The sequence below is a fragment of the Chroicocephalus ridibundus genome, chromosome 2 (genome assembly GCF_963924245.1).
Source record: "Chroicocephalus ridibundus chromosome 2, bChrRid1.1, whole genome shotgun sequence".
Classification (NCBI taxonomy): domain Eukaryota; kingdom Metazoa; phylum Chordata; class Aves; order Charadriiformes; family Laridae; genus Chroicocephalus; species Chroicocephalus ridibundus.
In genome coordinates this window covers 125,817,407-125,831,565 of record NC_086285.1, presented here as the reverse complement: position 1 = coordinate 125,831,565, position 14,159 = coordinate 125,817,407, and the positions used below count along the sequence as shown (strand labels likewise).

The 14,159-nt window shown below is 35.8% G+C and overlaps 1 protein-coding gene across 3 annotated transcripts in view; it reads left to right on the top strand.

Annotated features, from left to right (window-relative positions):
• The window catches only part of RB1CC1 (RB1 inducible coiled-coil 1), a 77,674-nt gene that overhangs the window by 48,391 nt on the left and 15,124 nt on the right, over positions 1–14,159 (top strand). For all 3 annotated transcript variants that reach the window (XM_063326860.1, XM_063326859.1, XM_063326861.1), the window contains 4 exons: positions 4,698–6,613; positions 11,103–11,262; positions 13,453–13,561; positions 13,683–13,923. In XM_063326860.1, coding sequence (XP_063182930.1) covers positions 4,698–6,613; positions 11,103–11,262; positions 13,453–13,561; positions 13,683–13,923 — 2,426 coding nt within the window. The remainder of the gene's footprint in view (positions 1–4,697; positions 6,614–11,102; positions 11,263–13,452; positions 13,562–13,682; positions 13,924–14,159) is intronic.

The window sequence follows — 14,159 nt, the reverse complement described above, 5'->3', positions numbered from 1 at the left end:
GCTCTTTTTGGCTCAGACGTGCTTATCTGAGAAACTTATCTGCTTATCTGAGAAACTTTTATCAGTGTCTGGCTTCACAAAAAAGATGTTTGCCAGATCAGGGGAAGCTGTTTTTTCCACTCTTCTCTTATGCTGTGCTTTGACCAGTTTGGATTCTTGTCTGACTCAGAAACGTCAAGTGCTTAGACAGATTCGGATAATTGTCTCTTTCCTTAGAGTAAATTGCATTGCACAGTCAGAGCTGGGCCATTCATGATGTCATCTTGAAAACACCCATCTCTGTGTGTAATTTCAGTGATTCATTTGAACTCTTTTTTTTTTTTTTTTTTTGGAATTGAAGCAGATAATCTGCCAGAGATATTTTTCTTTCTGAATGACAGTGCTCTTGTTGTTACTTGATGACTTGATGAAAGATACTAGGCCTTTCTCTGTGTTGCTTTGTTCCGCAGATGATCTAGAAGTGTTTTTTAAATTATAGTCCTTTTGCCTGTGTTCTTTTTTTGTGTGAAATTACTGAAATAATTTGTAAATGTTCCTTTCTTATCCTTAGTATTGCTGGGAATTTACAGTACGTAATTAGAAGGATGAATAAACATTTAATAGTAGTCCTGAAGATACCTGTAGCTTCGTGCCCCTACACACTCTGTTGGTGAACTGTGAGATATATTTTGCCCGAGTTGGCAATGTCTGTGCAGGTGTTAAGTGTTGCCCATATAGCAGAATGTTGCTCTTGTACTCTCCCGAAGAGAGACATTCAACACCGACCTCCCTTTCCACACAAGTGGCAGCAGAAGCCTGGTTCTTTTAAGTTAGACTGGGATAGTTTCTCTAGCTTGTTGGGAGTGCAGCAGTTTATCTCTGTCTGGGTTGGGGACAAGTTCATCCTACTGCATCAGCCACAACAGCTGCTGTTTTGATAGTTACTTTAGGCAGGAGTGAAAAGCTGTGGCTGCAGACAAGTGAGCAAAGAGCAAGTCAGAGAGGAGATCCAACACCTTATTGGGTACATTAGTAGTATGTCTTAAGTATCCCCATAACTCTTATTATTTCAGCTTTCAAGTTCCTGGAACATTAATGATAATGTGCTTCTCTGATAACCTATTTTATTTTTTTTTAGTATTATATCAGAGTAGTTAAAGAACATTGTTGTGGATTTTTAATTTGTTTACTACTTTTTAAATCTGAAATGTTTTCCTTTTTAAAGCTTTGTGCTTATTCTTTGTAATTTAATGGTCTCACACCAAAGATTGCTGTGCCCTCTCACTTCCATAATCCAGACAAAGTTTAAGCAGATCAGTGATTGGGTTAAAGATGTCCAGGAGAAAGTTAAGGTGCCTGTAGGAGTCAGGTAAGATGATTAAGGTGTCTTCTGCACGGTTAGTAGGTGATTAACATATGTGATCCTTTGGTATTAAAAGTTTCTCTTGTAAGAGATTTGGCTTTTCAAATCAGACGGTGAATCTACCATTTGTTCTAGTTGAGTTTGGAATTCAAACACTGTTTGTAATCTTTCCCTGACTATGTCAATCATAGTAACATAACTAGAACAAGGCATGTAATCCAGCAACACCTGAGAACTTAACTCTGCTTCTCTGTCTGTGCTTTCTATTTTTTTCTTGTTTGCTCTTCATTCCTTTTCCTTTGTCACCACAGGAATTACAGTATATGACATATGCATACATTGCTGCCTGTAGATTGTAAATAGACCAGATGGCAGGCACCAGCTTCTCAGGGAAATAGGCATCTGTAAACGAAGTCTTCCGTATAGTTTCAGCTACTCAAAATATGAGGTTTAATTCTTCATTAGGCAGAAATCTGGTACTCTAACTAGAGAGCCAGCTCACAGCGGCCTCTGCAAAGACATGGAATTTGTTACAGCCCCAGGTCATGAAGAAATCAAGCTCAGTAGAGTGTTGCTCCACACAGTGACCGTTATATTTTTGTGTGTGTGTGTGTGTTATTCTTCATGCTGTGCCCTTACTCTTTACCTTCTAGGATGATTCTGCAGGGGTGACAAAAGTAAATACCTTTCCTTTGCATGTGGCTTTCTGTAGGGCCTTCTAATATTCAAAGTGTTTAAAGTCGTCTTTTAGCATGTGCTTACTGATTTCTGTGATGCTAGCTGTTATTACTGTTAAGTTCTGGTTTATCAGTGTTAAATGTTTGTCACTTAAAACATATGCTTTGAATCTGGGCATGTGTCAGTGTATACAGTATCCTTCAACATTTGTTTTTCTAAATTTTCTCAGATAAACAACAAACTGAAATTAAACCCAAGGGAAAACCTGGACTAATAGTACCTTTAACAAAAGCAGCATTTCCCTTCAAGTTTTTTTGTCTCCTGTCCTGTATTCATTTTTATAAAGACAATAGTCTGTATATAATGAACATAAGGATTTTTACAGTGGGTTTTCATCATTGGATTTAAAAATCATTATATGATTTACTTTCATATAGATGCAAAGGCTAATAGAGGTGAGGTGTAAATACAGTTTTGCTGAATAGATGAGTGTCAGAGCTGGAAATAGATTCTTCTTAACTCTTAGTTCAGAATTCAGTTAGTCACAATTTATCTCCATTAAGAGAACATTTACATGGTACAGAGAGGAGCAGGGTCCCTTTTTGGATAGCAGCCATTTGTAAAAGATTGAGAAAACACAAATCAGCTATTTATACATCAGCAGTCCCAGCAGTCCGATACCTGTCACTTCTGTCTGGGTTTTTTTTGAGTTTTGTTAATGACCATTTATTGCCCAGCTCCACTAACTGTCACCAGTCAAGTAGCTGAGTTCAATGGATAGCAAAAATTTCTTCAGTAAAAACTAAAGTACTAAAGAACAACAGACACATGATTTAATGCATGGAGACAGTGCTGGGTGGTTCGGAAGAGGCACATAAGCAGGATCATCAGGATTATCAGCTGGAGGCAGTGTTGGCTTTTTGGAGAAGAGCACCATTCTGAAAGATCTCCAGCATTTTGAGACTGAACATCTTATAGGAATCTCTTACTACAAATATTCCCATGAGTCTTTAAGAACAGTTTCTTTTCAAGATGGTCACGTTCCTCAGATGAATAAGATCAAACAAGTCCTTCAAGGATGAAGGATGGAAAAGCAAGGTAATGGTTGAGCTATGGTGTTACAGGCAATGCAACTGAGATCTTTCAGAATGCTGATCCGTTCAAAAAACTCAACATCTCTTCCAGATCCTGATGATTCTGCTCATGCCTCTTTATCCTATGTGTCACAGATACTCTCCTTATGTATTTTGACCACGTATTTCACTGTAATTTTCTTAGGAAACATTGCTTTGCTATCCATCTTATTAGAAACTTGTTCAGGAATGCATCCTTGGTGGATACTGAGGCTGTACATTGCTTTTTGGCTTCCACTGGGATGTGTTCTCCACTTGCTGAAGCTTCAGGTTTATATTTTTGTTCTAAGAATCTACAGATGATATTATTGTTGGCATTAGGGCTTTTATATTCCCTGTTGTATTTAATAGTTAATAGTATAAGATACTACAGGTTGACCATTTATTAATCAAACTTCACCTGAATTCACTTGAAGTATATACTCCATGGTAGTATGGAAAAGTATGATGTCTTTGGAATAGCAAAGATTCGTTTTCCAAAACTGTGCATGAATTTACAACAGATTATGCACTGGAGCTTGAGATCTTGCTTTATAATTCATATAGTAACGAACAAGAGCTGATGATAATGAGATTTAAACATGTTATCTAATCATAGTTAACTGGAAAATGGATTTGAAGGGAAGTTTTTAGCCTTTTAAGAATAAAAAAACCACTGGAATTGATCAAAATTACTTGGGAACAGTTCCATGAAGGTGGAGAATCTTCATTTAATCTTTGTATTGGCTTACAAACCGTTACTCATGGATGATTATGCGTGATTATTCTAACCATTAGCTTTTCAGCTGAATATTGAAGGATCTGTTGCTACAGAATCAGATTTGGTGGCATCCAAGGTCTAGAGGCAAAATGACAAAAATTGAGAGTGGTAGGAGCAGTGGGGGGGGGGGGGCAGGAGAGGAATTCTACTCAGACTGTGAGGCCTTGCATTCTGAAAAGTCAGGGTGTTGCTTTTAATTAGAATGTGCCCTTTATTACACTGTGCTACACTCTCACAAGCAGAACAATTCTCATGCATGTTTTTGATATGTTATTAGACAAAAGTTTTGTTGTAGTAAAGCTTTTTATATGCTGCCTTAGTTTACTATATTAATAGTGAGTGGATTACACTGATCTTTATAAGCAGTATTGGCTGCAATAAAAAATATTTTAGTAACAAAATTATTAGGAAAACTGAAATCAATAGGCTGTTAGAAAACAAAGTAACCAGTATTTCTGACTGGTTACTTCAGACCTTGTATCATCCAAACTTAGGTTTCAGGACTTTCGAATACAATTATATGTGATCTATGTAGGAATTTTGGATAGATGAACATTTAATATTTATGTATTTACAAATGGTGCTTTTTTGAAACTTACTGAAAATCTCTCTGAATTTCTGCAATTCTTACTTTAATTTTAGTCATATGTATTTCGGACTGTTATGAATAACAAGGCTGACTTTTTAACTTTTGTTTTGCCTGGGAATTTTTAATCAATTTAAATTATTAACAGTTTCGCCTCTCACTTTGTTAAATGTTTGTTTCATATTTTATAACTTGTAGGCCTCCAATAGTCAAGCATCGCCACAATCTGCTACCACACCAAGGATGGAAAGTACAACAGCAACCGCAATTGCTACCTCTTCAAGAACTCCTCCATCACTCAGTCTTCAGGGTCCCCTCTGTCCGCCTGTGTGTCCCCCAGCTCCATTAGAAGAGCTGTCTCCAGACAGCATTGATGCTCATACATTTGATTTTGAAACTATCGCCCATCCAAACTTGGAGCAAGCTCTTAAGCAAGGATCATTAGACTTGGATTCATTAGCAGAAAGTCCAGAATCTGACTTTATGTCAGCAGTAAATGAATTTGTAATAGAAGAAAATCCAGTGTCTCCTAATGTAATAAGTGATCCACAAAGTCCAGAAATGATGGTGGAATCTCTTTATTCTTCAGTTATCAATGCAATAGACAATAGGCGTATGCAAGATACAAATACTTGTGTAAAGGACGTTTCAGTAGAAAATGCATCTCTCAGTGCTTGCGTGGAGAAGTGTAAGGTTATTGCCCAAGACTCAAAGGTACACTTAAGAGGTATAAAAGAAGATCTTTGCCACTTTAGAACACTTGTACAAAGAGAACAATGTGACTTTTCTAATTCTTTAAAATGCACTTCATTAGAAATAGTAAATACCATTGAGAAGGTAAAACTTTCACTTGAAAAAACACTAAAAGATAAACATCAAAAAGAATTACAGTCTTTGAAAAGTGAATATGAAACTAAAATAAATAAATTAGTGGAGGATGGTGAAGAAAATAAGAAGAAAATTAAAAAGTTAAAAGGTGACTTATTAGGCCTTGAGGAAGTTCTTCAGAATAAGAATGATGAATTTGCAATGGTGAAAAATGAGAAAGAAGCTGTAGTTTGCCTTCAGAATGAAAAAGACCAGAAATTACTTGAATTGGAATGCCAAATGGAGACACAAAATTGTGAAATTAAGGAACTGAGACAGTCACGTGAGATAGTCCTTGAAGACTTGAAAAAACTTCATGTTGAAAACAATGAAAAACTACAACTTCTGAGGGCAGAACTTGAGAGTTTAGAGCAAAGCCATTTAAAAGAACTGGAAAACAACCTACAGGCCAGGCATTTACAGGAATTTGAGAAGGTGCTAGCTGAGCACAAGGACTGTTTAGACAAATTAAAAAAAGAGAACCAGCATAGACTTGAACAAATGCAGGAATCTCATGCGGTAGTTGTGCAAGAGAAACAACAACAAGTAGAAGAGTTGCAACTCAAGCTTTCAGATCTCTCTGATTTGAGGTGCAAATTAGAAGTTGAACTTGCCCTGAAGGAGGCAGAAACTGATGAAATGAAGCTTCTTTTGGAAGAAAGCAGAAACCAGCAACAAGAGACCTTAAAATCTCAGATTGATAAGGAAACAGAAAGCTTAAAAAGGGAGATAGATAAATTAAACAATAAAATACAAATTAACAATGATGAATATCAAGTGGGCTTATCGGAACTAAGGACTCTGATGACAATTGAGAAAGATCAGTGCATTTCTGAGCTGGTAGACAGATATGAAGAAGAGTCAAACCTGCTTAGAACCGAACTAAATAAAGTAACGCTTCTTCATCAAAAAACTTCTGAGGCCGAAAAAAGACTTTCAGAGCAAATAACAGAGCTACAAAGTAAGTTAGAGTTGGAAGCGAATGCCCTAGAAAAAGAAAAAACAGAAAAATTGTCTCTCTGTGAGCAGCAGGAAAAATATGAAGCTATTATCCATAAGCTTAAGGAAGAGAAAGAACTGTTAGTATCTAACCAAGAACAAGACAGGCAGTTGCTCATTCAGAAGCTCAATTGTGAAAAAGAGGATGCAGTACAAACTGCTTGTAAAGAGTTTGAATTACAGAGGGAAGCTGCTGAAAAAGGGCTTTTGGAAAAAATACAACAACTTGAGATGCAAGTAAATCGGAGGTACTGTAAGAATTAAGTTGCTGTGTTTTCCTAGTATTTTAAAGTAATTAATATGGTATATTTGTGATGTACTATGCAGCAAGTAAAATTTCTATGCATTGTAATAGTATTCATCTGGGTTGGTTTCCATATTCAAGTTTCAAGTTACTTCCATTTTATAGGTACTGATATTCCTGTGTCTGTAGTTAATCTTAAAGATTGTAAAATATCTTATACAATATTATTTCCAGACAGCAATGAAAGTTTTGTATTTCAGTCTTGTAGCGTTACATTGAAGGAGTGTTTCCACAATAGCTTGTTGCTTGAAATACCAATTTTGATGGTCTCAGCCTCTCTATCCTTTCTCATACGTTGCTCTGGTATTAGCACTGTGTGAGCATGCAGTGGCTAGCTTTTAGGCTGGTATCTTTCTTACATATCTGTATTGGCTAACTATACACTCTTGATGCTAACAGTGGCATGAAAAAGTGTGTGGGAATATCTGTGATTGACTGAGAACTGCCCCATGGCTACCTGGACTCCCATTGACTTCAGCTGCCACCGTTATGTGTTTCAGGGTCTTCAGTTTGAGCTTTATAATGAAATGCACATGGGCAACATAATTTTAAAGAACATCCTAACATCATTGTTTTTCATTGTCAATTTCTGCAGTGTTTTTCCATTTAAAAAAGAAAAACATATTTTCCCTTCCCATAAATGCCTAGAATTACTCTTTCTGACTTCTCATATCCTACCTACTTACTAGTTCATAATGCCTCTCCGCAGAGTAGATTATGATATTGTGGAATGGAAATACTAACATTTTTCTGTGTGACTACTGCTTAGAAACAATATGCTATTTTGAAATGCTAGAATTTGTTGTTTATGTTCTTCTAGTGTGACAGAATGCAGCAGATAGATCTTGTTTGTACAATACCTAAATAAAGCATTTTTTCTAGGTACTATGGTATACCAAGTACATGAAATGGGAAAAGACCAATAAAATGGACAGAATGGGCATAAAAGCCAGAAGAGTAGTACAGAATATGGATACAGACTTAAGTTAGCATTTAACTTTCAAATATCAATGTAATGTAAAAAAGAAAAGGGAAGGAGAGGGGAGGTTATGCAGAGTCTCTGACACACATGCACAATTCACATAGTGCAAGGGAAATCTGAGTATCCACTTCACTTGAATTATCCACTTCAGTCCCATTTCCTCAGGATTTTGATATGCAAACATATCCATCATTAAATGATGTTGTATCAGTGTCTGTTTTGTATGTCAGTGCACAAAAAAATTATATCAAGATAATATTACTTTTTTTTAATTAATATTGTGATTGGGATATGATGAAATTAAGAACTGCCCTTCTTAATTGAACAAAATATTCTCTTAGTAAAATTAGGAGAAAAAAGATGAACTGTGTGTTCTTTTTCTATGTATTAATGCAATGTAGGAGTTCTAAAAACTTGACTCAACAGGAAAAAAAGTCATCAGACTTTTTAAAAATTCACCATCTACACTTAAATTTGAACAACTGAGAACAGCTGTGTGTATTCTTATACAAACTGGATAAAACTGATAGTAATGTATTTCAAAGAAATATCTGCTTCAGTCTAAAGAAGTGTTAGTAGTTTGTTATGAGCTCTGCCAAGTAATTTATTTTTCAGTGTGACGTTAAAATATGCATTGCCTTCTAAGGCTGCTCTTTGTGCCTTTAATCTGCTGTTAGGCTTTTTCTCTGGAATAAAGACGTGCTGTGTTTTATCTCTAGAGGGCATATATGTTATGTGAATCTGTCTTAATATTTCAAAGTCACTGTCTAGCTGTTTGGTTTTTTGAGTTCCTAAGACCCCAAGCTGCGTCAGTAATTTGAGTTGACTTGTTATCCTCACTCAGTTGTTGTTTAGCAGTTAACTTGCAATGGTAGAAACCAACTTTTATTTGGCACGTGCCTATATGCTTGTCAGATGGATGCCCTTTTCTGACAGAGCAATGTTACATTGGCCATCTGGAAGTCATGGACGGGGAGATGGAATTGTTAAATTTGACCTGGGCGTTGCACTGGTATCAGGAACTTAGTTTTTGAGCTTACATGAAAACTAACAAAAATACTTAGAAGTGACAAAGGAATGTTTGTGACCCATGCATGCATTACCAACATAGGAAAATTAATGTGGTTTGGTTATAATGTGCCTAAAATTCAAGTCATCATTTGTAGCTCATCATTGTAACTCTCCTATTCAATCTTTCTACTGTGTGTAGTATGTACTAGCCAAGATTAACTGAAAAACAGAGTTTCTGTAATGACTTTCACTGTTAAATGGTTTGCTGGTTAGTTAAAAGATTTATAAGCTGTAAAGAATGTGAAAATAGCGCAGGAATCCTGACTAGCGTGAAAACTGAATTATGGCTGTGGTGTCTTCCAGCCTTGGTATTGTCTAGCAACTTTTATCAGACCGTCATCAGTAGTGAAACTTCTCTGTAGAGCATGTGATGTTTCTCCCAGCTAGGCTTAATTTAGAAATAAAATGAAACTTAATCCAGCACAAAAAATGCATTCTCAGTGGCAGAAAAAAGATCTGCCTGGGTGTCTCATGACTTGCTTTGCTCTCTGCTTATTTTCCTTATGATTTTTGAGATGTCAAAGGTTGTTTTGCCACTCTGAGAACTTCAGTTGGCTTTCAGAGCTGTTTTATTTACAACTTCTTAGGAGCTTTTTGAGTGCATAGCTATTGCACAATATTTTGTTTCTTCAGTATATGCCCATGTGGTAGAACAGTGATAGTGTTGCTAAATACATCCTTTGTCATCTCAAAGTAGTACAGTGTTTACTTGCACAGGAATCCCAATCTCTGAAGAAATGTCCTTTTGGTGTCTTGAAAAAAAATAAAAAAAGTTAGGCAGTGTCACTATTGCCATAGTTGTCGAGACCTTTACAGATTAAATGTGTAAATCCAATACCTGATATAGTGATGAGGTTTAAAAACTAGGAATGTATGTTAGCATCCTTTGCAGAATAGCAATAGCCTTTACTTGGGTGTTGTTTGCAGTCAGTCAGTAGTCCAGGCAGCCTATCTGAGCTGCTCTTAATGCAGCTAATAGCGTTGGGTTTAGGCTGATGTGTAAACTTGGCATTTAGATAATGTGTAAACTTGGCATTTAGATAATGTGTAAACTTGGCATTTAGATAATGTGTAAACGTGGCATTTAGATAATGTGTAATAATATGAGTGAATTTTTGTTGCTTGTAAAGTAAAGTGCAGACATACCTCCTCTCTACACTTCTCAAACTTGTCCTGAGCTCTGTGTGATAGGGAGAACTGATGTCAAAACAGAGGTAGACACGTATGTGCTGGATTGTGTGGTAAAGCAAACACTGTAGAAATGGCTAGAACTGGTCATTTCATGGATACCCAAACTCCCATCCAGTATGCAGTCATCAGAATTTTAGGGTCCCTGCCTTCTCTGCAATTCAGTTTTCTTTCATAGTCTCTGTGCTTAGCCTTTCTGGTGTCTCTGAGGTTCTGTAGCCCATAGCCTTAAAAGAGCAGCTTTGCATTATGAAGCAAGAAGAATTCTTGTAGCATTTTTAGCATTAGGAGTTGTACTTGTGAGTGTTGGTATCTCAGCACACGATGTTTTGCATTGAGCACAGCCTGCCTAATGTCAGGAGACCATACCTTCAGGCTGCTTGACTAGAGAAAACCATTAACATATTCATGTATAATGGATAGTTAGGTTTGGGGGATTTTCTTTATATTAAATATGATTCTGGTGTAGAGGCATAGTAGAAATCTAAAATAATGCAGTTTTTAACAAATGTTGCTCAACAAAGGGATTTCTGTATCCCAGTGTTTTTCAATTACAATTCTTGATAACTCAAGCCAAATGGTAGTTAATGGTTTTATTTTGGTAATGGAAAATAGTTGGCCTACATAACATTGCCTGTTTCAAGAGCCATTTAAAGTCTTCATCGTTCCTGTCTTGATGACTGTCGATGCTTTCCTTTGGTTACGATCATGACTACTGTTCTCCAAATTCTGCAAGCCAGAGCCTGAGTTTCCCATGCTGAATTCCTTGGCATCTGATTTATTGCTGAATTGCTATAGTTATGTGATAGTTCTGGAGGCTTTGCATTTTGACGTACTAAGAATCTTCAGGGAGCTGATCATCACTGTTCCTCTTTTTAGTGCTTTCCATGCCTTCTGTTATGTTAGAAACATGAAAACAAAAACCTCCCCCCTCAACCAAACTTCAAAATTGGAGGAGCTGGTGTAGTACACTAAAAAACAGAATGCCCAAAAGTAAGAATTTGGTAAGATGCTCATGATTAAAAAGTAGAAATGAAGATTAGTAGTGACTTAATTAGAATATGGTATTTATTAAATATTTCAGAAAAAATGTCTCAAAATGAACTTTTGCCTTCTTCTGTGTGTGCTTATTTCGTGTATTCTGGGACTCTGTGTGTGCTGCAAATTTAAAGCCTAAACATTTTCTTTTAAGTCCTCCTGCTGAATCATCTGCTGAATCAAGCTTGGTTGCTGAACTTCAAGAGAAGCTTCAAGAAGAAAAAATGAAGTTCTTGGAGCAACTTGAAGAACAAGAGAAAAGAAAGAATGAAGAAATGCAGAACATCAGAACATCGCTCACTGCAGAACAGCAGGTAAAACTGATTCTTTTCTATTGCTTTTGCTCCCATGACAACTATGTGTTCTCTTGCTGTTTTGAAGTTATGGACTTTTTTTTTCGATGTGGCCCTTCTGTGTACATTCTAAATTTGCACTATTATCTGGAGTATGCGTTAATGGAATCCAATACTTAAAAAAAAAAAAAAAAAAAAAAAAAAAAAAAAAAAGAAAAGAACCCAAACCAACCAAACAAAAAAACCAAAAACCACCCTACCTTTAATATTTGTGAACTGGGCAGTACCAATTCAATTTTTGTTATTTTTTTCACTTTTGCTTATGTTGATAAGTTAGTGCTGTAAATTTTTAATCCTTTAATCTATTGAAGTCCAGGAAGATACCAGTTAAGTATTGTTAAAGTTAGCACAAAACTTGTGGGCAGCACAAAATTCATTCTCTGAAATACTAATTGGTTTGAAATGCTACTTAATGGCTTTTAAACGTTATTAGCCTGGGCAGGTGGCATGTAAGATTTAGAACAAATGTTATATTTTACTTAATAAACTTGTTACATACTCCATACCTTGATACAAAATCATATTGCACTGGATTAATAATTATGTATGTATCCACACATTTTTTTTCCTTTCAAAACATCTTGAATCTCACAGATTTGTAGATGAGTCTTAAGTTCTTAAATTAAATCTCTCTTAGTAACAGCTATTATCTACAGCTTTGTTGCATTTAAACACTAAGAAAGGATTTTGTGTTTTAAGCACCTCTACTTACTTTAGCGGTGGTGGGATCAAATAAGGACAAAGACACAGTGGTAGTGATCAACCAGCTTGGTGTACGATTGCTATGAATCACTTGGTGCAGAGAGCAGAAAATTGCAGACAGTTAGAAAGAAAGGAATATTTTTGATTTTTTGGACTATGGGCGTTAATACTGAAGTGAGCCTTACATAGTATATCTAATTGAAACATTTTATACATAACATAGGTAATTGTAACATTTTTTTTCATCAGAATCTGCCTTAATTAACCCATTTTCCTCACAATTTAATAATTGTCTTCATTCATGCAGCGGAGCGTGAAAGGAAAGGTTCTGATGCATTAACAGGAAATTCCAGTGAAAAATGGAACCTTCTGTGTTTTGGGGTTTTTTTTAAAGAAAAAAAAGGTGTACTGGTCAGTGCTGAAAGCATAGTAGACTGGCTCACTGAATATTCTGGGTATTGAACTTCACCCTTGATGTGAAATTTATTTATTTTTTTTTCTTTGTAAAGTTATCTTAGAGGTGTGACTTATGCTTGTTGTGCTTGATAGTTTTTTTAATGCTGGCATGTACCAAATACTGCTGGGCACCACTATGTAAGATGTGTAGTCCACTAAATAGCTTGCTTTTTAAGAATGAGAGTTGATCATCATAGGTCATGACTGGATCTTAAAATTCACCAAAAAAAGTGAAATTGTGATTTAAGATGTCCTTTTAATAGATGATTTCTGTTAGTGTTTGTCTGTCTCTTCAGCACAACTGCAAGAGGAGAAGGGGTGAGGGCTTAATGGTTAGTGGAAGGATTCAGGGAGCAGATTGGTCAGACTGATACAGAAGGGTGTGCTAGCCTCTTACGTTCAGTTATTCAAGCTAATTAGCCAGGATTCATGTATAACTTCTGCTTTAGTTGTTCACCGAGGCATTAATGCAGGACTTGAAATCTATTTTTAACGCAGATTCCCGTATATTATTCTAGTGTATCAATAATATTTTTCTTTTTTATTGCATGTAACATGTCTTGGTGCAGTGCAGCTTTATCTTAATAACCATTTTAATCCTTAAAGAAACTGTTTTTTAATATAAAACATGCAACTGCGGAATATTAATTGGAATATAAAGTATTATGTTTAAAAAAATAAAACAACTTACAAATTATTTCTTTATTAAATGATGATTTCTTTGTAATTTTACGATGTGTATATTGGGCTTGGTGAACAGGAGGGTAAAAATGAAAAAAAAAATTGTTACAGAGAAAAACCTCAAAATAAAATGTTCAGTCAAGTTCTCTCTTCACCAAAGTAATATGTAAGCAAATTTTCTTCCTTGTTTAATTATAGTTTAGGAAACGGAAATGAGCGATATCTTTGGTACTTCTTTATTCTAGTGATGAATTTTGTATTACACTTATATGGTACATTTCTTATTTCAGTAATGCTTCTTTCTGTTTTCAGACCAACTTTAACACTGTTCTGGCAAGAGAGAAAATGAAAAAAGAAAACATAATTAATGATCTTAGTGACAAATTAAAAATGCTAACGCAACAGCAAGAAAAAGATAAGGGTAAGCAATGTTCTAAATAAATCATTCGTCATTTCTAATAGGATAATTCCATTCACTACAGATTGGTTTTGATCCTTAGTGCTGCTGATATTAGAAGAATTTTTATTTACTTGTGTCATAGATTTGATTGAAACACTTTCTGAAGATCGAGCTCGCTTACTTGAAGAGAAGAAGAAGCTTGAAGAAGAAGTTAATAAACTGAGGAGTAGTAATTTTTCTCCATCAACCTACTCAGTGGCAGCTTCAGAAGTTTGTGGAGCCTGCGCAGCTGATATTCCCACTGACACAGACAGGCTGGTTTCTGACATTGGAGCTGAAGGGAGACTGGACTCCACGATGGAAACCAGTATGATGGCTGTGCAGTAAGTGTGGGGCATTATAGCAGAAATACATAAGCATGCTCTCGTTCTTTAAGCGTGTGCTGTTGGGTGTTGTGAAGTACAAATGAGCATGTTTAACACTCCTTCTGCTTTGATGTTCTTACTAAAAGTATTATTTTAAATGTACGCGTACAATTGGGGTGTCACAGTCATCAGAAATATGTGGTTTTTAATGACTTAGAAGTATGCAACTTAAAGGTGAAATCTGGCCCTGCAAT